The following is a 23,657-nucleotide window of genomic DNA, read 5'->3' on the forward strand; positions in this document are numbered from 1 at the left end:
CATTGAAACAAGATGAATACATAACACACATTGAAACAAGAGAATATATTTTAAATATTTGTATTTTGAGAGGATACAAAATTATTACAGAAATGTTACGGTTTAATTGTAATAGCTGGTGCTTCACATATTGGCCTGAGAAGCTTATAATGTTCAGTTTATTTTAAATAAGTGAGAAATGTGAGGTTGAAAAAATATCACATGTAGCTTATGAATCAGAAGTTGATATGCATCAAGTAAATAAACCCATTACATTAATATAAATTATATATGAGATTTCAGTGCGTCTGATCAGGTAAGATAAAGCACAGACTATTGAGTGAGTTTGATATTTCAAGTAGTTAAAGGATATTTATTTCCATCCTTTAAAAGTATGTTATCCTGAGTGTGTGAGCAGCAGCGTTTGGCTGCTGGGGAAGAGATCCACATTACCTGGGGTTTCATACACTGACAGCTCCTTATTTATATTGTTTGTTTGACCCAGACTCATCTGGAATATAAGTAGCGTCACATTATTGCACAGCAGAACTGAGGGGAATTTAATACAAAGACTTAAAACAAGAGTGTTGCACGTATTCAGTCCACTTCTTAATCTCCTAGACCTTGCACACCTTCAGCTCTGCCCCTCTTAAATGAACTCCAGCCCTTCAAACTTCACATTCCCTATCTGTGTCTCGGGCATCAGCACCTGGCCGTCTAACGTAAAGGCAGTGATGTAGGTGGCGATGCTGCCTGCGTACTCCTCTGACTTCAGGGCCAGAATGATCTGATCGTCTGTGCCTGGCACAAATTTAAACGAGGAGAAACCGCGGATGAGGTTGAGCGGTCCGACGTGCCGCACTGTGAAGGAGCTGAAGTCTGCGGGGCAGGACAGGAGGAGGTTGGCGGCACGCTGCTCGTCCGCTGCCTCCTCGTAGTGTTCGTGACTGGCACGCCGAGGGAGGAAGAACCAGCGCTGCAGACGCTCGCTCCACGCTGCTGACTCATGGATAAGGTAGCCTATAGGACAAGGACAGGTAATAAAGTGAAGAAGAGTATGAGGAGTTATGGAGACCAAATGTAACACTCATGCGTGTTATTTTTACTTCTCAAAATATATTTTTTCCCAACTATCCCACCCCTTGGGGGTGATTCACTCACAAAATGTCCTCTAATGGCGCATTCCACCATGGCGCGGTTTAAGCGTGTCGTGCCCGTTTTTGGTTGCGTTTCCACTATGCCTCGGTCCGGCCCGGGACTACTTTTCCACCTTTTTTCTGGCCCGACAAAATCGTGGTTCTATCGGGGCCAACAAACAGGGCTGAGTTTGCTAAACTAGAGAGAGAATCGCTGGCAAGGGGGCTACAACTACAACAAGATGAACATATTTGACCGTGATTTAATTGTAATACACGTTTCAAAATGATGCCGAAGTAACAACATACTGATACCGGTTAGTAAAAACCATAAATTAATGCTTTGACAAGTCTGCAGGCGAAAAACCTTTTAAAATGCGTGATTCATCTTCTTATTACAGACACATGCATTTCCAAACATTCGGTCTATATGCTGTAAAATGTATTATCTTTTCGATTTACACACGGCATCCTGGGAGAGGGATCCCTCCTCTGTTGCTGTCCCTGAGGTTTCTCCCATTTTCCCCTTTAAACTGTGGGGTTTTTCTCTGGAAGTTTTTCCTTGTACGATGTGAGGGTCTAAGGACAGAGGGTGTCGTATTGTCATACTGAAGTGTCTTTACTGTAGGGTATTTTTATTATATGTACAGCACTTTGGTTCGACCAAAAATCGTTTAAAAATGTGCTATATAAATAAAACTTGATTTTATTTGTTGTCTAAATGGAGATCGGCTAAGCTAACGCAATATATGCTCCGACCGTCCACACTCACAACAACGGCCTATACAGACATAAATAAACCAGCGACTGTATTCGCCATGACACAGGCAGTCTGTGGTTTGTACTTGTTTAAATGTTGTCTAGTTTCTGAACAGATATGAGGAGCTGTGAGCTCTGAGGGCTAACGGCTGATGTTGTTTTTGTGGTTCTCATTGAAGATGATGTCACGGCTCCGCCTACACTGCGTTACTATAGTTACTGCCCAGTTCCTAAACTGTAAGGAAATGCAGCATAAAGTGAGCTTGGCCTAAACAAGGCCTAACAAACCCGTACTAAGTCGAGCGAGGCCTGCGGTGGAAATGCGCCATAACTGTCCAGCAGCCAAAATACAGATGAGAGAAGCTTTAAGTTTCAAAACATCTACATTTTCCCTCTGCATCTCTCAACCAGACAGTGTATTAGGTCTGTTGTAGATATTTAAAAAACAAACAATATGGAGATAGGAAAGGGGGTGTAATATTCTCAGAAAAAAACCTAGAATTTACAAGATAAAAAAAAAAAAACTTTATATATATTTTCTTAGGTTGAGTTGTAAATTCTCAACTTTTTCTTCATTAAAGAAGTTGCAAAAAACGTTAACCTCTGGTGAAATGAATGGTGATTTTATATACAGCATTGTTCTTCCTGTTTTTTTTTTTTTAATAAGGAACCCCCAAGATCTGAAACTCAAACTGCACCATCAGTGCCCCTGATAAGATCCAATACCAACAGTGATAGTGTATGTGACAGGACTATAAAGAAAAGTCCTGACCTGGTGGTTGTATCCCTGTGGCGCTCCGCAGTGCATTGTAGTGGGGCACCCAGTTCTCATGCTGCACGTCACCATGGTAACCGACAACCTTCACCCACTCTGGGTGGTTGTTGACGACTTCCCCAGTGGTGGTGGTCCACTCTTTGCCCAGGCCGCCAACATACAGGTGCTCATCCTTCACTGCCAGCCACTCTGCTTTGAATCCTGCACACAAAGCAAGGAGTGATTTGTTAACCTCTTGAACACCAAAACCATATAAGAAAGGCTTCAATGCACTACTTTTTTTGGTTCATTTCTAGACTTTTTTTTGTGGAAAAGAGGTTGTGACGTTGAAGTAAATCAGAATCAGAAATATAGAAATACATGGATAGTGGTATATGGACATATTTTCAGACTGACCTTTGGAGACGGAGCCGTCCCCGTCGGGTAATATGACCCAGGGGACCGCCTGGTTGCCCTCGAGCCTGTACACCACGCCGGTACGGTCGTCCACGCTGTACAGGTGACCGTTGAACGCCACCAGCTCAGATAGCTCCATACCTGCAACACCGGGACAAAGACACATTGAGGTAACCAACATTCTACTGTGAGAATAGTGTGTTTGTTAATGTCCCTGTACCTCGTCCTTTCTCAGCCAGATGACTCTCCAGCGTGACCGTGTCAGCGTCCCACTCCACCTCCAGTCTGTCGGCACTGTTTGAAATAGTAAGGTATCCTCTCTTCATGTAGCTGAACCACGTCTGGTCCTTAGAGCTGCGTGACGCTGTGTCCAGATCTGCGATCACGGCGATACGGTAGCGGATGCCGTGCTCCGTCTTCACCGGCCGACTTAACGGGTACGTGTCGTTGTAAGGTCTTAACCCTCTCTGGTGGCGGGAGGGGTTTCCTGCAGCCTGTCTGTTTATGTCCCTGAGGAGGCCCCCTGCACCCTCGCTGTGCATCTGCAAACTGTGAACCCTGTTGCGATAGTCACCTCTTGTAGCAGTGTTTCTGCCCCCTACTGTCCGGTTCAGGTATAGCATGAGCACTAAAGCTAGCAGGGTCGCAACCGTGATCGCCCGCCATTTAGGGTGGAAGCGTGAGTCTGAGGCGGTAGCTTGTGTCATGGACGCCAAGGCCAAAGGGAGGCCCCGGACATAGAGGCCGAAGGAGCTCATCGAAGTATCGCTTCCATCCTCAGGCTCGGACGAGGGGGGGCGTTCGCTACAGCCTGGGACTGAGGGAGAGAGGCACATTAGAGGCAAGATGGGGGATGTGGCATTTTACAAAATATAACAACTGTAAAAAAGATAAAAATCTTAATGCATCTATATTTTTTGCTTAAAATTCAATATACATATTTTCTTTAGGTATTCAAAACACCTTGTTAAGTTATTGTTCATTACATGAACATTACAAACCCTATTTGCAGCTTCTTTGTCAAATGTTATCAAAGATCTGTAGGATGTTGGATTAAATAACACCGAAACAATGGCTGGGGAAGATGAAAGAATGAACGTGGGGAGGATGACGAATTGGGAAAATAGGCGGCTAGTTCTTTTGTTCTTTGTTCAAAACAGAGCTTTGTTGTACTCAAGCAGAACTTCTAATCTGCATACTGAGTAGGTTAAAGGCCCGTCCTCGCTCTGTTTTGATGTTAAGGTCAAATGATGTTTATATGTACACTGAAACTGTAAATCGCTTGTGCGGTGTGGGGAAAACTAGTTTGCTCGGCACCACTTCACATATAACATTACACTTGATGTGGCCTCCACCTCAATGATTGGTTAAACTCCTTATCCCCGTGATCCGGTCCAGTGATTTTGCCAGTGTTGGACCAATACCGGATCAGCACATTCAAAAACAGTCAACTCTAATAGATGTGAGACTTTTTCATGTTTTTACTTGGACATAAGGGTTCAAGAGTTTTTGAAGCACAGGTGGGTCATCTCACACAAATAAAGACCACCTCCACAAAATTGAAAATAAGACACATCTTTAGGGAGGCAAAATATGACACGTTAATGAGTGAGAATGTTGTTGAGGCCCTCGTCTACCCATTACATTGATCAAATCATGAGATTAATAACGTCCTCTGTGGATTAAGGGAATTGACTAAAGAGCATTAGCTAAAATGCAATGTCAACAAGTAAAAAACAAGCCAATACTTCATCTGTTCGTGGAAGAAATATTTGAAAAGATACAAATATACACCTGATGAGTTGTAGTATCAGTCGGAAACCTCTCAGGCCCAATGTGTTCTGGTAATAGTAAACGTAAGATTGTAAGGAACTCATCTTAAGGTCAAAGATAGGAAAATAGGATATTGTGATTTCACCAAACGACCAAATCTAAAACTGTGAAGTCAATGTTCTGAAGACTGTGTAGGGTTAGAATGAGACGCCAAGAGACACCCTGCACGCTGAAATATGAGAGGTGCACTTGTTTTGTGAGAACTAGAGTGCCAAGATTAACCTTGACCTTTCCGTTGTCAAGAGTTACCAGCATGTACAGTCATAAGTCATAGCTCTATCAACCCTTTCATGCTAACTGAATGTGGTTAAAAAATAATCATTGCGAAGTGATAACTGACCAAATGTTATAATTATGGTAATTTTACTAGATGTTTTTCCTTGCACATTCAGTACCGAAAAGCCTTATTGCTTGCAGTTCAGAAAGCCATTTCCTTAAACATTTTTTACCACTTTCCTAGCAATTACAAATGATTGCTTGAGATTGAATCATAATTAGTTACAGTGGCAATGCATCTACAAAATGAATGGAATTGTTAGCGTTGGAGGATGATGCCATGGTAAATTACACAATTATGGTAAACTTGTGGCAATAACTCTGAGACTGAAGTAAGAGCAATTAAATGGATAAGTTATCACCATTAAGCAACCCAAAATAAATGTCACAACAGCGTCAGCGGTAATGTTGGTCTCAGTGAGAGATCAATATTAGGCAGCTGAAGAAAACTCCAAAACATGGGAGAAAAACACAAACCGGTTTGAGGAAATATTTCAGCCACATCCCATTCAGCTGGTATTAACTATTAACCATTACATATGCGCTCTGCCTCTTCAGCGACTCTCTCAACAAGTTCATATTACACAACTAACATGCTTACACGCAGACATGTCAAACTTGGCCAACAAATAATGCCCTTATTGTCACTATTGTACGCATTGTCCCTATTCCCCGTCTCTCTACAGCACAGAACCAAACACTGCCTCGCTGTATGATGAATTAAATTATTCACCCTTCCTTTGCCTCTCGTCTCCTGAACACGCTGTAACCATCATGCTGTTCTCCTTCGCACGCATCCCATACTAAACTTTAGGTCTACTTCAACCCTCCGTCTGACCCACATGAATAACTGATCCCTATCTTCAGACTCTCCTCCTTTTCTCTCCATTACCCTATCTCAAGTTTCCACCCCTTCTTGTTGACTCCAAAAATGAAAAGGGGAGGCTTAAATAAAAATAAGGTATACTGTGTGATTGTTAGAATAACAATGGGATTACAGTAATTGATTATTCGGCGGGGGAACACAGTGAATCTTGAACAAAGGATTTTGAAACCACTTTTAAAAGCCAAGGTTGCACTTCCAAAGAGGACTGAAGAGATTGAAATGGTGGACGGATGTTAAGACAGAAAATATAAGTCTAAATCCCCTGATGGTTTAATACGTCCAAGTCTCCATTATGTTTCATGCCCGCTGTGTCATTTAAGGTCACAACAAGGGCAGCACTCTTTTCCAGACGTGTGTTTGACTTTTTTAAATCTTGACTGTTTCCTGAGTTGTGCTCGTCATAGACCCTAACACCAATTTTCAGAGGATGTCAATTGCATAAATTGTATAATTTCGTATTCATATTATCAATGAATCCAGTTTATTAAGCAGCCAAAGGTTACAACTTAAGAGTGTCCCCATTTAATATTTACAGATGTATTCCTACAAAAGAAAAACATAACTTTCACCTAGAAGCTTTTTTTGGAGCATTCAACCACTTCTCATGGTCTCAGTCACCCTATGACATTTGTTTTCTTTCTAACTGATATTCATCAGAGGTTTGACAGGGATGTCTCAGTGGCCTTTGAGGGCATTGTAATACATATATCAGATTAAGTGGATAATTAAAAAAGGGACAACCACCATAGTGCAAATGTTTGTATGTCTTCTGTTGGTTTTGTCACTTTGTCAGACCTTTAGTGACACTACAGATCCAACACCTATTAAGCTCAATACACACATTTGTTTTTACCAATAACAAATACTAACTCATGTTTAACATGGTAAAATAAGATGTAGACAGACAAGTAGTAAATAACCTCAGCATCGCCCGCCCACATAACAACGGTTTCAAGACATTGTGTACAGTACTGTTATGTTGAGAAATACAGAGAACAAACATTAGTCCTTGTAGAACCGACAAGATAGCGTTAAAGCTGAAGCAACATTCCTCTTTTGATAAGTACATTAATGTAGCCTGCCAGCCACCAAGACAGACGGACCCGACGAGCCGGTGTTGTGCACTCCCGGTAACACTAATAAACTTTGACCGGCTTTCAAAAAAGTGAAAATGTTCAAAAGTCAACCTTAAAACGCTGACTTCAGTCCCAGAAAAAGTTTAACCATGACCTTCATCAGAAATACTGAAATGTCGATTAATATAAAGAGAGCTAAGCATTTGTTTATGAAGAGTTGGAAGTACACCGGTCCGTTTAAACATGTTAGCCGTGAAGCTAACACCAGCTAGCAACTCAGACTGCTAGCATACTCTTATGTCATGCTAACGTTAGAACTGCTAACGCTCTTATTCACTGGACTTAGGACGCTTAACGGAGGTAAGAGTCATCAGGTCATCATTTTGTAACTTTAAAAACCTTAAGGCTTACCTGATGCAGAGGGTATCCAAGCTCGACCGACTGGCCATATTTGATGGGCTGTGATCTCCGGGCGATTAGCTACTCCTGCCTGGAGACCAACTGATGTCGTCAACACTCAATTTCCCAAACTGCCCCCAAAACCGCAACTACTGAACAGCAAATTATGTTGAACCAATCCAAATAATTAACACTGATATATGATGTATTGACTACAAATTCACAACTACTACAACTTAAAGTAAAACTAAACAGAATAACGTGTATTAAGGTATTATTTGGGCTGTTTTATTAAGACTTTATTCATTTTAGCTACATGAAGTTGACTTATAAAGTTACCTTGGTTTTTTGTTTAGATTGTGGGAATTTTATAAACTTTATTTGGGATAAGCCAGGGCCTACCTTATATCAGTGGTAAACATTTCCCTAATACACTTTTATCCAAAGACATTACCATCTTATTTTGGAGCATTATATAATATGGCACTATAATCAAATTAAAGCAAATCTCTTCTACTAGTATGCATATAAAACATCATTACAGAGATTTTCACATATATATATTTATTGAGATGATTCTCTCTATAATCTACAGTAATGATTAACACATTTTGTAAACAATTACCAAAGATACTAGAACAAGCGCAGTAACAATGTGCATCAGGGACATTTTGTCTCATTTGATCTTTAAAAATATGTGCATTTAAATATCAGTTATCTTCTATATTAGGCTCAAATAAACAGTGCAAATATATAGTGTTCATTCAATTTCCCTGGGGAGATATGTGTATACAAAACAAAAGCTTTATTCTTTTTTGTATGATACATCAGCACTCCCGAAATGAGTATTGTTGTCCTACCCATGGTCTTTAAGTGGCGGTTCAGATTGTCACAAGAACGAAAATCACAAAAGAGACAGACCCACCCTTTTACAAAACACTGGAAATATGCCAAAACTAATCATGAGCTCTAAAACTCTCAGTGTGCCGGTGGAAGAGTACTTCTTGATGATAACATTGTGCACCATGGCCGGTTAATAGTCTGTTTGAATATGAGCAGGTTTAAAAGTAGTAGAATTTGCTACAATCATCATCCTTATAGTGACTCGGGTTCTGACAGTAGTAGCTACAGTGAACATAGAGGTAATTATAGTTAACTAGTCAAACATTTACTGTTGTACAAACCTGAAATAATGCATATATTATCATTATCATTTCACAATGACCCTGTTCTGAGGTGCATGTGGATACAGAGGTATGTGGATATTAGATGATGGATCAAAGACTGCCACCTCAGCTCTTCCCCATCGTCTCCAAGAGAAGCTACGAAGGAAAATAGAAATTAATCAAAACACAACTGCTCCTACCAAGATTTTTGTGTGGGAAACTACTTCAAATGGGTTTGATGTTTAATAAAAACGTAAGTTTACTACAATGGCTTTTGCTGTTGTCAGTACAGAAAGAAATGATGGAAAATAGCATTAACATTCATCATGTTTTGTTTTTTTAGTCTTTGTACCTTTGTCAGGTGATACTCGCCATCTACAAGTTGCTCGATGATAGTAAAGTGGTCTGTGTTGGCCACATCTTCCAAGGTCACATCAAGTCCTGACGCCTCCAAAGTCTTTAAAGCAAGGAGACAGAGGTAAGAGAATACATATTCACAGAATGCTTACAAATCACAAAAAACTATTAGCTCATGGTGAATAGCAACAGGGTAATTAAAGGGTAATTGTACAGTGAGGAAGTCATTCATTTAAAATGATCCCAGACACAACACGCTTATTATAAATATTTTGACACAAAATATTGATTTAAAAATGATAGAATCTATTTAATCCATCCATTTAAAAAAATGTTGTTCCTAATTAATTGTTTAACGTTCAAATATAAAATGTAACATTTTGTCTTGTTACAGTTTCCTACAGGTTTTTTTTTTTTTTTTTTTTTTTTTTTTTTTTTTTTTTAAATTGTATACTTTAACAGTGTGGACAAAACAAGTAATTAATCAAAGTTCACCTTGGGTTCAACATTTTGTGATGGACATTTGTCACTATTTGTTGACATTTTATAAACAAAGCCATTCATCTGTAAAAATATCTGATTATTGATGATAAAAATAATAATTATCTGCAACCTTTAAAATCAACCCCAATGAGTTGTTGATCAGTAGCGCTTGTTTGCTATGTTTTTAATAGTAAGGTATTGTTTGGATTTTAAACAGGGATGCACACACTACACAATCCTGCCTGTTTCACTGTATTGCTCACAAGACAGCTCCACTTTAAATAAATACTACCTTTAACATCTAACAGTAATAGTGTTCATCAGGAGCACTGACTTTGTAGTATTCTTCTGACTGCTTGCGAAACTCCGGCGAGTCGTTCTCAGCGACGGCTACGATGATGTGGCAGCTGGAGGACGAGAGCTTGAGCTGAGGGACCAGCTGACTGGGGCTGTTCCTCACCGCCACCTCCCTGCCAACAGGAGACACCCGGGGGACAGAGGAGTCAAATACGGACTGGTACAACAGACCAGCACAGGATTATTACACAGACACATCCTTACAGATCTCTTCCACAAAGAAAATAACACATTACATTAACTCAAACTACATTGATTCCTCATCTGGATCATGATCTCATTTTTAGTCTGGAAGCTCTTCTCTTTGCAGTTCACTATTGGTCCAGTAGTTATGTGAATTAAAGGAGCTCAAAATGTAGTATCATGTAAAGATTATACATGGCATAGCTGATTTTGTTGGAAAAAATAAAATATTTATAGAATATTTATAAACTAAGACTGATGTTAATAGAATAATTTATCACAATTTGCATAGCTCTTCCCGGGAGCCACAAAAGGATTTATGCAACTCAATGATCGGTGGAGTTTGGAGAGGTAAATGACCCAAAGAAAATGTATAGCTTCCACATGATATTCCAAATTAAGATGGATTGGGAAGAACCGATCCAAAGTTGTTCTGTATTATCTGACTTGCAAATGTCCATAATAAGAAATTGGGTACCACTTTACAATAAGACTACCCTTATAAAGGGTTTACGAATAGTTTGAAATTCATTTATTAATTAGGTTGTGAACACTTTATAAATCATTAATAAGCTTTTATAAGACATGAGATAAACAGGGCAACTGTGACCGGTTGCTTGCCAAATAGTGAGCCCACATTTATCTGAACTGCTAAGTCTTATATTGGCTACTTAGCTTACTTCGTCTTCTTCATCATCCAGCATCCTTGGTATCTGTTGCTCACTGAGTTGATTCTCGCTAAGTAGCCAATATAAGGCTTAGTCATCTTGCCAAATAGTGAGCCTGTGTTGATGTATTAAAACTATGTTAGAACTGGTTTATAAATGGTTCTTAATGATTAATAAAGTGTTTACAACCTAATTAATAACCTAATTATAAACCCATCACGAATCCTTTATAAGGGTAGTCTTATTGTAAAGTGGTACCAGAAATGGTAACAAAAACTACTGAATCCCGCCAATGTCCCTGTACTCATATAGCATAAACCAGCTTAAGATCTGTTCTCTTTCAGCAGAACTCTAATTATGTAAACCTGGTTCTGCACAGGTAGGTTGTAAAAAGTGTGTAGCAATTGTAGTAATTGCACTTAAAAGGAACATGCACTGCAGTAAGGAAAGTACTCTGTCATCTTCAGAGGCTCGTTGACGTAGGTGGACAGGATGGGCAGCAGGTCGAATATTCCACTGACAAGGAAAGCACCTACAAGACAATTAGAGAAAATACAACAAAGATAAAAAGCACATGAGCTGTATTGGTCTTAACTGTTCTGAGTGTCTGCTTCTTTTAACGTATTTAGTGTTTGTCAGTTGGACGCATTTCACCTGTCGGACCTTACCTTTAATCTGAGGAGTGATGCTGTACTCAGACCAGTCAGTGGAGAGGACCATGGCAGCCAGGTGAGCCCCGGCAGAGTGACCACACAGGTACAGGCCGCTGATGGACAGATTAAAAGAAGTTTAACCGATACAGTGGATTTGTGGCTTTTTGTAGAGCAGGGTCAGAGTTCTGCGAAACATGGAAGGAGCATGGGATCATTGGAGTTGTTGTAACTGCTATTGCGATCATTGCTCCACATATTTTACTAGCTGGGAGACAAACAAAACACCAAGATCTCCTCCTCTCAAAAACAAACCAACCAGTGATTGAAAGCTGTAAAACACAGAGAAAACAGCTTCCTGTTAAAATCTGTGTTTTTCAGAAGCAGTTCAGCAGACACAAAGCTTCCCAGTTAGCTGTGGCTAATGTTTGCTTAGCTTGTTTCTCCGATCAAGATGCCTGATGACTAAAACCCTTCATCTGGTTAAGATATACATTTAAAAAAACAATTGTGGCTTAAAAATGGATAAAGAGTACACTTATGACAGCTTCAATCCTGACGCATGCACAAAAGAAATAGAACACGATTGGAGGAAACCAAATGAAACGTACTGTTACTGTGATTGAAAATGTATATTTCTTTAGGTTTAACATTTTTGGAAACATTTTGAATCGCACAGGTATAGAGATAAATACAAATATATAAAGGAGATCCAGTCCTTTGTAATTGAAAAAGTTACATATTATACTTTTAAGATGAATGTTTTCAGTAATAAGTATCACCGATAACAAGCAGAGGTACCTGATGTGAGAATACTGCTGGACAACAGACACAACACTGCGGCGCACTTGAGACACCATCAGGTCCATGTTGCCTGAAACAGACACAAGCAGAAGGATATCATCCCCATTTCATATACATAAAAAAATGTCTTACTTTCCACAACCTTGTCAGAATTGAAAATCTGTACCTTTGGGGGCGATGTCATAGCCGACGGCAACCACCACTACACCTTTACCAACGAGTGGAACAGCCATGAATCCTGAATCCTCCTTGCTGCATGAGAAAAAAGGATCAATGTCAAAATCATGAGCAAGAAATTGAAATCAAACTGAGATGCAAGAGAGAGTATAATGCAGTACCTGAGATTCTGCCAGTAGCCTCCATGTAGGTAAATAACAAGGGGGACATCTGAAACAGAGAGAATCAGGTCAGTTAAACCCCTACACATTAAATATGTGTCTGTATATGTCATATGTTACACATGTATGTACCCAAAGAGTTGGTGATGGGTATGTAGACATCTAGTTTTTCTCCATCTCCCTCCCCATACGGCACGTTGAGCAACGTTTGAGCCAGACCACGGGCACGCTCCGTACCTGGACACACACCGTGAAGCAATATCAGTTTGTGAAGAAACAAATGCAATAAAATACATAAAAGTTAAAAAACAGAATAATAATAAGCATGGAATGATGAGTTAGTCAATATTAAAAGAAGTTGGGAACATGAATTCACATTTTGACATAAATACATTCACAACTTGTGAACCACATATGTTTTAAAAGGCTGCACTTGATAATATCCTAACATAATATTATATCTGTATGGCTGAAAGGAGAACGCCCCTTTTATACTTATAAAGAAACCGATTTTCAGAAAACTTAAAACTCATCAATTATAGATAGTCAATAACTAATAACATGTTTTTTTATTCTGTTACACACTATTATTCATTTATTTTATACTTGTGTTATTCATGTTTGTTTTATTCTCTTTTCTTTTTAATGACTGTTTTTTTAAATGCCATTTTATAATGTGTTTCCGCTGCACTATTTCTTAATGTTCTTAATGTCTTTCATTTTTGTAAAGGACTTTGAATTGCCGTGTTGAAAAGTGCTATATAAATAAACTAGTTAAAAAAAAATATATTACTTTTACTTAACAACATGTATTCACAGTAAAGTTGTACACCAGAACATGTCTCAATGAGGTTAAATAAAAACAGAAAATGTTAAACACTTCAATAGTCATGTTTCTGGTTCAAAATTAACAAGGAAGAGCAACATATTTTAAAGACCCTCATACAATTTCCTTTTTATAGCTTTCAATGCGAAACCATGGACAGTATGCATACCCAATTTAATGAATGTCTCACTAAGTAAATGTGTAATAGAATATGTAAAGAAGAGGCGTTTTTATAGCCTCTGTTGTTTATGCTGACGACTTCCATACATTGAAGTTGTTCAAGGAATATAGCCTACATTAGTAGGCCTATACCACAAATATAGTCTAAAAATAGCCTATTAATTCATTTAAAAAACGTTTGACATTTGTTTTCATAGCTTGAGCCTGCGTTTCCAAATATCTTTAAAAATATATATATCTCCTATTTAGGGCTTAAACTCTCCGACACTGACAGATATCCACGGGGTTACAGTTTATCTGAACACCTGTGTTGCTCTGACGCTACCCCGGCCTGCCCTGTGTGCTAATAACCGGATGTATGGGCATTGTTGCTAATTAGCATGTTAGCTTCAAAACACACCGACCTTCCTTCAGAGCCTTCACGTGAGCCTTGATCACGTCGTCTGCAGACATCCTGTGCGACCACCGGCTGGGGGAGTACTGCTTCTCGAGCTCCTGTCACACAGAGGGACTGCTGTCAGCCATGAGAGCCGAGGCACCGACCCCCATGAGCCGCAGAGGAACACGGTGAACAGCGCCCTCCCCTGGTAGCATTAGCCCCCTGCTTCAGTCTCTGAGTTCATATCGTGCTGAGAGCTGGGCCATTTTAACTGCATTGGGCAGGATGTAGAGTAGACAAATATAACTACAGAAAATATGCAAGGAAGTAAAATGGAGCAACCTTTCTTTATTATTATTCTGTAATACTGCATTTATTTTATGCTTCAGGGTAACTTGTCATGTTCTGTTGTATTTACTTATTGGTCAGACAGAGGGTGTCCTATTGTCATACTGATATTCTGTACAAACTGTGAAGTCCACTGAGACAAATGTAACATTTGTGATATTGGGCTATATAAATAAACATTGATTGATTGATATTTTTCTAGTATATTATTGTTCTTGTAGCCTAAACATAAATAAAAAAGTTATAGTTTCAAAAAGCAAGATGTTTTATAATAGTTATATAATTGCTCCTTTTTTACAATTACATTCCTTTTACTATGTTTATGTAAGCACCATTTTACACAAAGTAAATTGGCTTATATGTATGTGTTAACTTTTTGCCAATATACCCGTGTCTAATTCTAAATAAATTCAATAAAAACAGTTTAATTAAAATTGTGCACTAAAAACATAACATGAAATGAATATATAAAACATAACAGTTCAAGTAAGAATATGCCCATTTTATTAAAATATATAACATTTATAATACATGGTATTATGGTTTATTTGTATTAATAACTAAAAAATGTTTTATAATCATAACATTTTAAAGTAACTGAAGCCTACTTTATTTGAGTATTTTCTTTTTCTAGTACTTTTCCTTCTTCTCCAAATATTGAAAGCTACTTTATACTCTACTTAAGTTATTTTGATAATATTAGGTGCTACGCAGATTTAGATTATTCATGGTAAATATGAATGAGTTAATCATTCAGATTTATTATGCATTACCAACTGCCACTCCTATATTTTGAATGCTTTGACACTTACCCAATACAGTTTTGAATTCAAGACTTACTTTAGTTTTAACGTCCACACTTCGGTATTACTAGTTTGGCCTTTTCCTCCACCACTGATTATAATTCTCATACGCACTACCACAGGTGGAATAATTACTCAGATCTTGTACTCAAGTATGTAGAAGTACCAGAGTGTAGGAGTACTCTGTTACTAGTAAAAGTCCTGCATTCAAAATGTTACTCAAGTAAAAGTAGAAAAGTTTTAGCATCAAAATATACTTAAAGTAGCAAAAGTACTCATTATGCAGATAGGTCAATTTCAGAATAATATATATTATATGTTTTGATTATAATTATTTATGTATTAAAGTGTTATCAAAGCTGGTAAAGGTGCAGCTAGTTTGATTGACTTTGTATACTGCAGGGTAGCTTATGTATTTACTCAAGTTGTAACTAAAGTCTGATTTAAGAGTTGATTATATTTCACATCATTAAATCAAAATCTGGTATTAGGTATTAAGTAAATGTAGTGGAGTAAAATAACACTATTTACCACTGATTTATAGTGACGTAGAAGTAGCCTACATAGTAGCAAAAAATGGAAACACTCAAGTAAAGTACAAGTATCTCAAAATTGTACTTACACTACTTGAGTAAATGTACTTAGCTACTTCCCACCTCTGCGCACAACACTATCATAATACTAGGAGATTAAAATAAAAGGTGTACCACTCTTACATCTTTCTTCAGATCAGTCCAGTGTGTCATGTTTTCTCCTGGAGTTTCAAAGGTTTGCAGGCAGATAAATCCGAGCCACAGCTGAAGCACTGCACTTTAGACTGAAGCTCAGTTTGAACGGTTCCCTGTAACTGCTGGCGAGACCTTGAAAACGTGTTTACAGCAGAGAGGGGGAAGGGAAAACTACTGAATATATTGTCTTCATAGCAATCGCTATCTGACAAACCATCGACTGAGGAAGTGAAATCATGCAAAGATATTTGTCTGATTTAAAAAAAAGTTTCATATTTCTTTAATGCTCTTCTTCTTAAAGAAATATGAAACTTTTTGTCAAACAACCTGTTTGACTGAGTGATATAATATGAGGCTCAACAAGAGGATGGGAACGGGGTGATTATTCCCCCAATTTTTCCAAACATACGTTTCCCACCATGGGAGTCAGAGTTGGCTGATTGGTCATTTAAGTCAGTCGTCACATCCGTCGAATTACCGTGGAAGCTGATTGGTTCAAGAATCATGTGACTCTGTGACCATTGGTCTATAAACTTCCTTGAAGCTGCAAGCGCGCGAAATATTTAACAGTCGGTTTCAGTCGTACTGTCCTGTGTGACTACATTTATATGTTATTTTTGTACTGTATTTACTTAATTAAAGCGTATTTAAGTCAAAATGGACTGTGTGGATTTCCCAAGAGTTCTGCCAAATTCACCAAGGAAAGCACGGGGACAAATTCAGGTTAGTGACTTTATTATTTTTGTATTTGCCTCAATTTACATCCCATCAATTTGCTGACGTGAACAAAGTAGGCTATGCCTTTTTAAATTGGACAAACAGAACTGAGTATTAGCTTATTAAATCAATTATATGTGTGTTGTTGACCATAGGCTGTACCAACTTGACCGACTTCCTTAGTCTTACTAACCGTCCTTCACTCTTGTTTTTAGATAATCTTTGGACCAATGTTTTCAGGCAAAAGGTGAGTTTTTAATCCATAAAACAGTAAAAATGCACTTCCTTTTCTATCAGTTGCAAGCTGTTGTCATTCAGTTTCAACATTGTAAAGTAATGTTAAAAATATATTCCGCTCATATTTGAAAATCCCGCCAAATATCCTCAATTGTTTACCCAGCTGCTGTCTATTGAGGTTATGAATAACAAGTTATATAGTCTGCTTTTAATTTTTAATACATTGTAGCACCACTTTAAAACGATATTGCACATTATACTAAACAATATCACAATATATGTTGACTCGTGCTTATGGTGTAGTAGAATGTTGTTTGAAATTGTTGTTAAAGAGGAAATGTCATTTTTAATGTACAGTTATGTTTCTTCTGACGTTAACTAAACTATTATCTTTATTTGCGAAGCACTGAACTGTTGAGGAGAGTGCGCAGGTTCCAGATAGCCCAGTACAACTGCTTGGTGATCAAGTATGCAAAAGACACTCGTTATTCTGACACAGGCGTGGCAACACATGACAAGTAAGTACCCTGTTTTAATTGATTTACAGAAATATACCAGTGTGTGGGCTTTGTGTTTGTGAATATAACAAAAATGAAAGATCTTAAGACTTTGTTACCTTGCTCTGAATTGTAAATGTTTGCACATCTGTTTTTGCAATTTCCCTACAAAAACAAGTGATACATAAGGTAACATAAAATGTTTGCACTTAACAAACCAAGTAAATAGAAATGTCAAAAGAACAATGTAAAGCTAAGATTGCTTAAAATATTTCTACAAGAAAATAAATTATTATTTTGTCCAAAAGAGTAGACTTTAATTCGACTTAAACTAAATATAGGATTGTATTATTTGCTTTTAAAGAGAAAGGAAGAAATACTGTGTGCCTTTTGTGGTCCTGATACCTTGGCAAAAGGGGACCTCTAGTGGCGACATTCCTTCTCATTTTATCTTCTTCTTGGATTATTTTTAAAGGCGGTTGGAATCCCAACCATTACTGCCCACTACTGGATAAATAATAACCTGCCTTTTCCAAAAACACTTATAATCAAAATCAGAAGCAGGTTTATTACCAGGTAGGTGTTTTTAACACATTTATTTACAATTTGGCTTAACGGAATATAAATATAATTAAGCTTAACTTTTTGTACTCTTATCTCAAATGAGTACTAATATATGTGTGAGGTGTAAAACGGAACGGTATTCTATACTACAAACTACAGTGCAAAAATAACCCACTTTTTATACCATGAGCTGCAAAATGACAGCCTTACCCCACTGTACAGGCGAGTTGGGTTCTTGTACCAGCCTCTCAAGGCTGCGTGCTCAGCCCTCTCCTCTACTCCCTGTTCCCACACGACTGCGTGGCCACACACTGCTCCAACACCATCATGAAGTTTGCTGACGACACGACCATCATCGGCCAGATCACCAATGGCGACGAGACGGCGTACAGAGAGGAGGTCGAAAACCTGACATCTTGGTGCCAGGATAACAACCTCCACCTCAATGTCAGCAAAACAAAGGAGCTGATTGTGGATTACAGGAAGCAGCAGAGAGAGGGACACGCCCCCATCGCCATCAATGGGACTACGGTGGAGAGAGTCAGCAGCTTCAGGTTCCTCGGTGTCCACATCACTGAGGACCTGAGATGGACTCTTCACACCATCACCAAAACGGCTCGACAGCAGCTCTTCTTCCTCCGCAGGCTGAGGAGGTTCAACATGGGCCCTTTCTCACTTCTCTTATTTTTCATTTCCTCGGTCTCACCGGAAGTTGATTTGCACCATCGAGAGGATCCTGACCTTCTACAGGTGCACCATAGAGAGCATCCTGACCTTCTACAGGTGCACCATAGAGAGGATCCTGACCTTCTTCTACAGGTGCACCATAGAGAGCATCCTGACCTTCTACAGGTGCACCATAGAGAGCATCCTGACCTTCTACAGGTGCACCATAGAGAGGATCCTGACCTTCTTCTACAGGTGCACCATAGAGAGCATCCTGACCTCCTACAGGTGCACCATAGAGAGGATCCTGACCTTCTACAGGTGCACCATAGAGAGGATCCTGACTGGCTGCATCACGGCCTGGTACGGCAGCTGCACCGCCCTCAACCGTAAGACTCTACATAGTGTGGTGAAAACTGCACAGCACATCACCAGGACGGAGCTGCCATCCATGGAGGACCTTTACTCCCAGCGGCCCAGGAAGAATTCCCACAGGATTATCAAAGACCCCAGCACAAACTTTTTTGTCTGTCGCGGTCAGCCTCAGAGACAGTTTCATTCCACAGGCCATAAGACTATTCAACACCTGAGCTCTGTAAAGTGCCTCCATAAACATTCATCTGTTTGCATCTTATCATTTATTTATCTATATATCATATTCAAGTGTTTATAAACTCTTCTTGAAATTATTTCAATTGTATTTTGTATTTACTTGCACATCTTACAACATTCTCTTGCACTATTTTATTTCTATTCTGTTATTCCTTGAACTATTTTATTTGTTTTATGTCTATATTATGTTGCATTGTTGGAGGAGCCTGGGACTGAAGTTTTTCATTGCCATATTATCTACTCTGCACATGGAAATAAAGACTTAAATATTGTTTAGATGTACCCGGGAAGGCTCTCTTTTCAGAGGTCCCCTGGGACATGTGGGCCACCGAGGCGGTGTTTGGGGCGACAAAGTCTGCTCCTCCGGGAGCGAGGACGAAGATGGCAAGTCGGGCGGGAGTAAGCTAGTGTCCAGGACGGTGGGTAACGTAAGGTCCCCATCTGACCGGTTGCTCTTTTCTCCTTGACTTTCATAAAGCTAAACATGCACGTCCCATGTCTTCCCATTTTGAGGATATTCCTTTACTGAAGCGGCTAGGGGTAAATCTCGGAAGCGCCTATCACTCACATGAAGGGGGGGACACGGAGAATGAAGACCATCGTGCAAACTATCAGTGGGGAGTTGAGACTCAAGTTGAAGTCTGCTGAATTTCCGGGGGTGCTTACTCATGGATCTGAGGACATCACAAAAACCGAGCAGGAGATCGTTTACATTGTGTCCGTGTCCATCAACGGCGAGTTGCTTCAGACTTTCTTGGACTGATTGAACTGGGTGCTGACCGAACTGCGCAGGCCATAAAAGACGGATCTTTGAAGCACTTCCAGGAGGCATGATCACTGGACGACAAAGTTGGTCGCCATGTGCACAGACGAGGCTGCTGTTAACGTCGGTATATACAACGGTATTGTGCCAAAACTACGCCAACTGGCTGCGGTGGGAGACTCCCTTGTGCAGAGTGTCACACATGTTGAATCGACTGGCATCAAGTGAAGACGGTACTCTGTTGTCACCTTTGTATTCTGATTAGAGAAACTCTTAGAAAATCGGAAACTCGACACTTGGTTTTCCTCCATTGTTGTTCATCTCAACGCTTTCTTTAGTTGTGCTTGTGAACCACACTCCACAATGATCAGTCCTCTTCTCTTCACATCCACTAACTTAACATTGACAAGTTTGTCCGTGATCCAACTCAGCTATATTTCTCCCAGTTAGTTTTATTCCTGCCAAGTATGGTTCATCTTTGTTGTCATTCCTATCACTGTTACTAGATAAATCTTCCTTTTACTTCCCGTTTCATTACGTCCTGCTGCTTAAAATTTGTCAACCTTTTCCAGAAACTTCCGTTATGGTGTGTCTTAAGTCATTATTTTGTTACACCTCCTGCATAAAGTAACTTGCAATGTATTACTAGTATAAGATACATTTTAAAATCTGTGACAATATTAATGTCCCCCCTCTATTCTTTCCATCTGTTAGAAACATAATGGAAGCTGTACCAGCCAATCGTCTTGGAGACTTGCGGCCTCAGGCATTACAAGCCTGTGTCATTGGAATAGATGAAGGACAGTTTGTAAGTGTATATATGCTTCACATTTTCTCTTTCTTTATATTGTTCACTTGTAGAAACCAGTATGTCTTACTTGAGACAGATTCCTCACTAACCAATCCCTGCTTCTTTTGTGTTATCGTAGTTTACAGACACCGTGGAGTTTTGTGAAGAAATGGCCAATTTAGGGAAGATAGTCATTGTAGCTGCCTTGGATGGAACCTTTCAGAGAAAAGTGAGTATCTGTGTTTGTCTCGATGTATATTTCACCATCACTGAGACACTGTGTGGATGCTGATAATGCACCTCTGTCTGGAAAAAGTCCAAGACAATAAAAACATTCTTAAGCGAGGACGGTGAACAATCTGCATGAGCAGCACTCTTTAACAGCGCTCATTATCACTCTCTATAGTGTTCTGTCCTTGTAATGTTATTAAACCTCCATCCATTTTCTGACTGCTGTTCTGTGCATTCTTGTAGCCCTTTGGAAACATCCTGAACCTCATCCCTCTAGCGGAGAGCGTGGTGAAGCTCCACGCCGTCTGCATGCAGTGTTACAAAGAGGCTGCCTACACCAAGAGGATAGGAACAGAGAAGGAGGTGCGGAGGCCGATCTGTTTCCCTCAATACTATGGCGTGTCTATATATTGAATTATATTATAACAAGATGGTTATACCAAAATCTGTTCGCAATACTCAAACAGTTACTTATTTCAATAAAAGCCTATATGTTATTTGAAATCTCGTGTTTTCAGCGGTAGTTATAAAATGATTTAGATGGTGTGTAAGAGGGTGTATTAAGACCAATATAAGGCAGGAGAGGGGGTAATTATCAGTGACTTCTGAATTTGGGAAATGTATGAAATTTTACCAAAAATATCTAGTGTTCTTTTAAATGAGACCTTCAAGTCTTGTAGAAAAATTCAAGTATTTCTTCCCGAAATATAACACATTCATCCCAAAACATTCTTGGGAATTTGCCTCTTTTACCAACAGTGGCCCGAATTCATCATCAGTTGTGTCCATCACCTTGACTCCTGGTGGTATATTAACGGGGGAAGAAATCTTATAACCTGGTAACAATGTTTCCTCTGCCACAGGTGGAAGTGATTGGTGGAACTGACAAGTACCAGGCGGTGTGTAGAAAGTGTTACGGCGGTCTGGTGGTGCAAAAAGAGAACAGCGCTCCTTGCAAGAGCGAAACTCCACAAAACACCAACGGAGGAAAAGTTGCGTTTCCCAGGAAGGTTTTATCCTCTCTCCAACTTTGAACAAAAAAAAGACTTGCTGCAAAAGTTGAGCAGTGGGAACAAATCCTGTAATCAATTGTTTGTGTGTGTGCGCATTGGAGTGGCTTTCCTTAAATCTAAATGTTTTTCTGTTATTTTACGGTGCCTCTAAGTTACTGCTAAATAACTACATTTGAACATAATAATGTATTTCCTTTGTTGGTATTAGGTGTTGTATAGTTGCATGTATTTTTATTGTTTCATAATATAAAGTTGCACTTAAATGGCCGTAAACAATTATTTAAGCAACTTATTAACTTTCATAGGTTTAACTACTCTGTGGTTTTAATATGTAGTTTTAGTTTCTTTCAACATCTTTATCTCAAGCCTGCCTAATGTAAGATATTCAATTATTTAACTAAATGTATTGTGCATGTGAAATGCAGTGGTGGTTTCTTAATGAACTTAAATTATGCTTATTTTCAGGTTCATATTTGTATCTAGTGTCTACTCTGACATGTCTCCATGCTTTAATGTTCAAAACGCTCTTTTTCTCTTACTGCCTCTGCTGCAGCACCTCTTTTCACCCTCTGTCTGAAACCTGAGCCCAGTCTACTCTGATTGGTTAGCCCGCTCTTTTGTGATTGCTCAACCACTTAGAGATGTCCTGCCCATTAGTCTATTACATACAATGTGTTGGAGTGCTAGCCAATAAGAGCATGGGTGAACCATAGTGATGTCACCATGTTACGGAAGTAAACACAGGCGTCCAATGGGGGAGAGACATTTTGGGATTTTAGCTTTTGCAGACCATTTAAATGCACAAATACCTTTATTACACACTACAGGAAGCAAAACTGAAAAAGCACAAGCGGGCCTCTTAAATAAAAATGGTGCAACTTTTTAAAACGTGCAGTACATGTTTCTTAACTCTTACACTGACTGTTGCGTAACTCAGTCACATGCTACAGAGGACCGAAATAACCTGTTTCAATCCGGCTCGAAGGCCTTGCAGTGAGCAGGAAGATTGGAATAAAAAAAAAAAGTGAAAACTGGAATTACCATTAAATCAACATCATGAATGTACTGTAACTACATCCTGTGCCTGATATTATTCATAAACAAATAAGGTCTCCAGTAAAATCCCGTTGTGCTTCTTACACCATGATATGAAATCATTGCAACACATGTCTTAAACATCCAAAAAACTACAACATTGAAACATAACAAAAAACAAATCGAGCTAAAAGCAGTATTAAGTGCCAGTTTTTACAAATCATTCTAGTCTCACATCTCAAACATGGACCTTGATTAAATACAAGTTAACCTTACTAAATAAAAGCACTTAACTTTACGAAAAATGTATTTGGGTTACAAATGTATATTATATATTGAGCTGTAGCCTTTTGGTACATCAACAATACTTATAGTAAATAAAAAGGCTCAATTTAGAGACTCACTGTCATTGAGGTTGGTTCAGTCTTAACCAGAAGAAGATACAAACATTTCAAAGTTTTGCAGATTTAACTGATTTATAATCGGATTCCAATAATAATTGAATAGTTTCAACATGATATATCATTAATATTTAATCATGGTACATTTTACTTATTCAACAAACCCTTTGGACTTTATTTCCTCTCCTTAAGGCACAAAAGACAAATCAACAGCAGATTGTTATCATATTTGGCTTCAGTAGGTCATGCACGTTGTTTTCCACATTATAATCAACCATTTATTGTACAAATGTCTTCAATGTGGTACCACAGTAGCGTCATGTTTAATAAATACAACTACAATCAA

At 38.9% G+C, this 23,657-nt stretch overlaps 3 protein-coding genes across 5 annotated transcripts; 1 reads left to right on the forward strand and 2 right to left on the reverse strand.

Annotated features, from left to right (window-relative positions):
- Positions 1-44: 44 nt before the first annotated feature.
- On the reverse strand, positions 45-8,205 carry cant1b (calcium activated nucleotidase 1b). 3 transcript variants are annotated; one of them, XM_034098659.2, is made up of 5 exons: positions 7,528-8,205; positions 3,266-3,862; positions 3,046-3,186; positions 2,647-2,850; positions 45-999 (listed from the first exon to the last, which is right to left on the reverse strand). In XM_034098659.2, the coding sequence occupies exons 2-5, from the start codon at positions 3,801-3,803 to the stop codon at positions 629-631; spliced, it is 1,254 nt and encodes a 417-aa protein (XP_033954550.1). In that variant the 5' UTR covers positions 3,804-3,862; positions 7,528-8,205; the 3' UTR covers positions 45-628. The 3 variants fall into 3 exon arrangements, with proteins under 3 accessions (XP_033954550.1, XP_033954467.1, XP_071062326.1); XM_034098576.2 differs by lacking the exon at positions 7,528-8,205 and adding an exon at positions 5,888-6,666; XM_071206225.1 differs by lacking the exon at positions 7,528-8,205 and adding an exon at positions 4,840-5,832.
- Positions 8,206-8,297: 92 nt separating this feature from the next.
- Positions 8,298-15,932, reverse strand: afmid (arylformamidase). Its single transcript, XM_034098782.2, has 11 exons — positions 15,774-15,932; positions 13,932-14,022; positions 12,654-12,758; positions 12,522-12,570; positions 12,350-12,435; positions 12,181-12,253; positions 11,398-11,495; positions 11,183-11,261; positions 9,856-9,991; positions 9,034-9,138; positions 8,298-8,837 (listed from the first exon to the last, which is right to left on the reverse strand). The coding sequence occupies exons 1-11, from the start codon at positions 15,801-15,803 to the stop codon at positions 8,808-8,810; spliced, it is 882 nt and encodes a 293-aa protein (XP_033954673.1). The 5' UTR covers positions 15,804-15,932; the 3' UTR covers positions 8,298-8,807.
- Positions 15,933-16,333: 401 nt separating this feature from the next.
- tk1 (thymidine kinase 1, soluble) lies at positions 16,334-23,657 on the forward strand. The gene is made up of 7 exons (XM_034098901.2): positions 16,334-16,508; positions 16,718-16,749; positions 17,144-17,257; positions 20,556-20,649; positions 20,771-20,860; positions 21,106-21,225; positions 21,726-23,657. The coding sequence occupies exons 1-7, from the start codon at positions 16,443-16,445 to the stop codon at positions 21,894-21,896; spliced, it is 687 nt and encodes a 228-aa protein (XP_033954792.1). The 5' UTR covers positions 16,334-16,442; the 3' UTR covers positions 21,897-23,657.

Source organism: Pseudochaenichthys georgianus, chromosome 1 (genome assembly GCF_902827115.2).
Source record: "Pseudochaenichthys georgianus chromosome 1, fPseGeo1.2, whole genome shotgun sequence".
Taxonomy (NCBI): Eukaryota; Metazoa; Chordata; class Actinopteri; order Perciformes; family Channichthyidae; genus Pseudochaenichthys; species Pseudochaenichthys georgianus.

Excerpts from the sequence above, each read along its gene's own strand:
- cant1b (XM_034098576.2), bottom strand. The coding sequence starts at position 5,951 with ATGCGTGCGAAGGAGAACAGCATGATGGTTACAGCGTGTTCAGGAGAC. Across the intron at positions 3,863-5,887 it reads AGACGAGAGGCAAAGGAAGG|TCCCAGGCTGTAGCGAACGC; the intron begins GTGAATAATTTA and ends TCTCTCCCTCAG. Across the intron at positions 3,187-3,265 it reads TCTGGCTGAGAAAGGACGAG|GTATGGAGCTATCTGAGCTG; the intron begins GTACAGGGACAT and ends CCGGTGTTGCAG.
- afmid (XM_034098782.2), bottom strand. The coding sequence starts at position 15,803 with ATGACACACTGGACTGATCTGAAGAAAGAT. Across the intron at positions 12,759-13,931 it reads CGTGAAGGCTCTGAAGGAAG|GTACGGAGCGTGCCCGTGGT; the intron begins GTCGGTGTGTTT and ends GTGTGTGTCCAG. Across the intron at positions 8,838-9,033 it reads GCGAGTATCACCTGACAAAG|CTTCTCTTGGAGACGATGGG; the intron begins GTACAAAGACTA and ends TTTCCTTCGTAG.
- tk1 (XM_034098901.2), top strand. The coding sequence starts at position 16,443 with ATGGACTGTGTGGATTTCCCAAGAGTTCTGCCAAATTCACCAAGGAAA. Across the intron at positions 16,509-16,717 it reads AAGCACGGGGACAAATTCAG|ATAATCTTTGGACCAATGTT; the intron begins GTTAGTGACTTT and ends TCTTGTTTTTAG. Across the intron at positions 17,258-20,555 it reads GGCGTGGCAACACATGACAA|AAACATAATGGAAGCTGTAC; the intron begins GTAAGTACCCTG and ends TCCATCTGTTAG.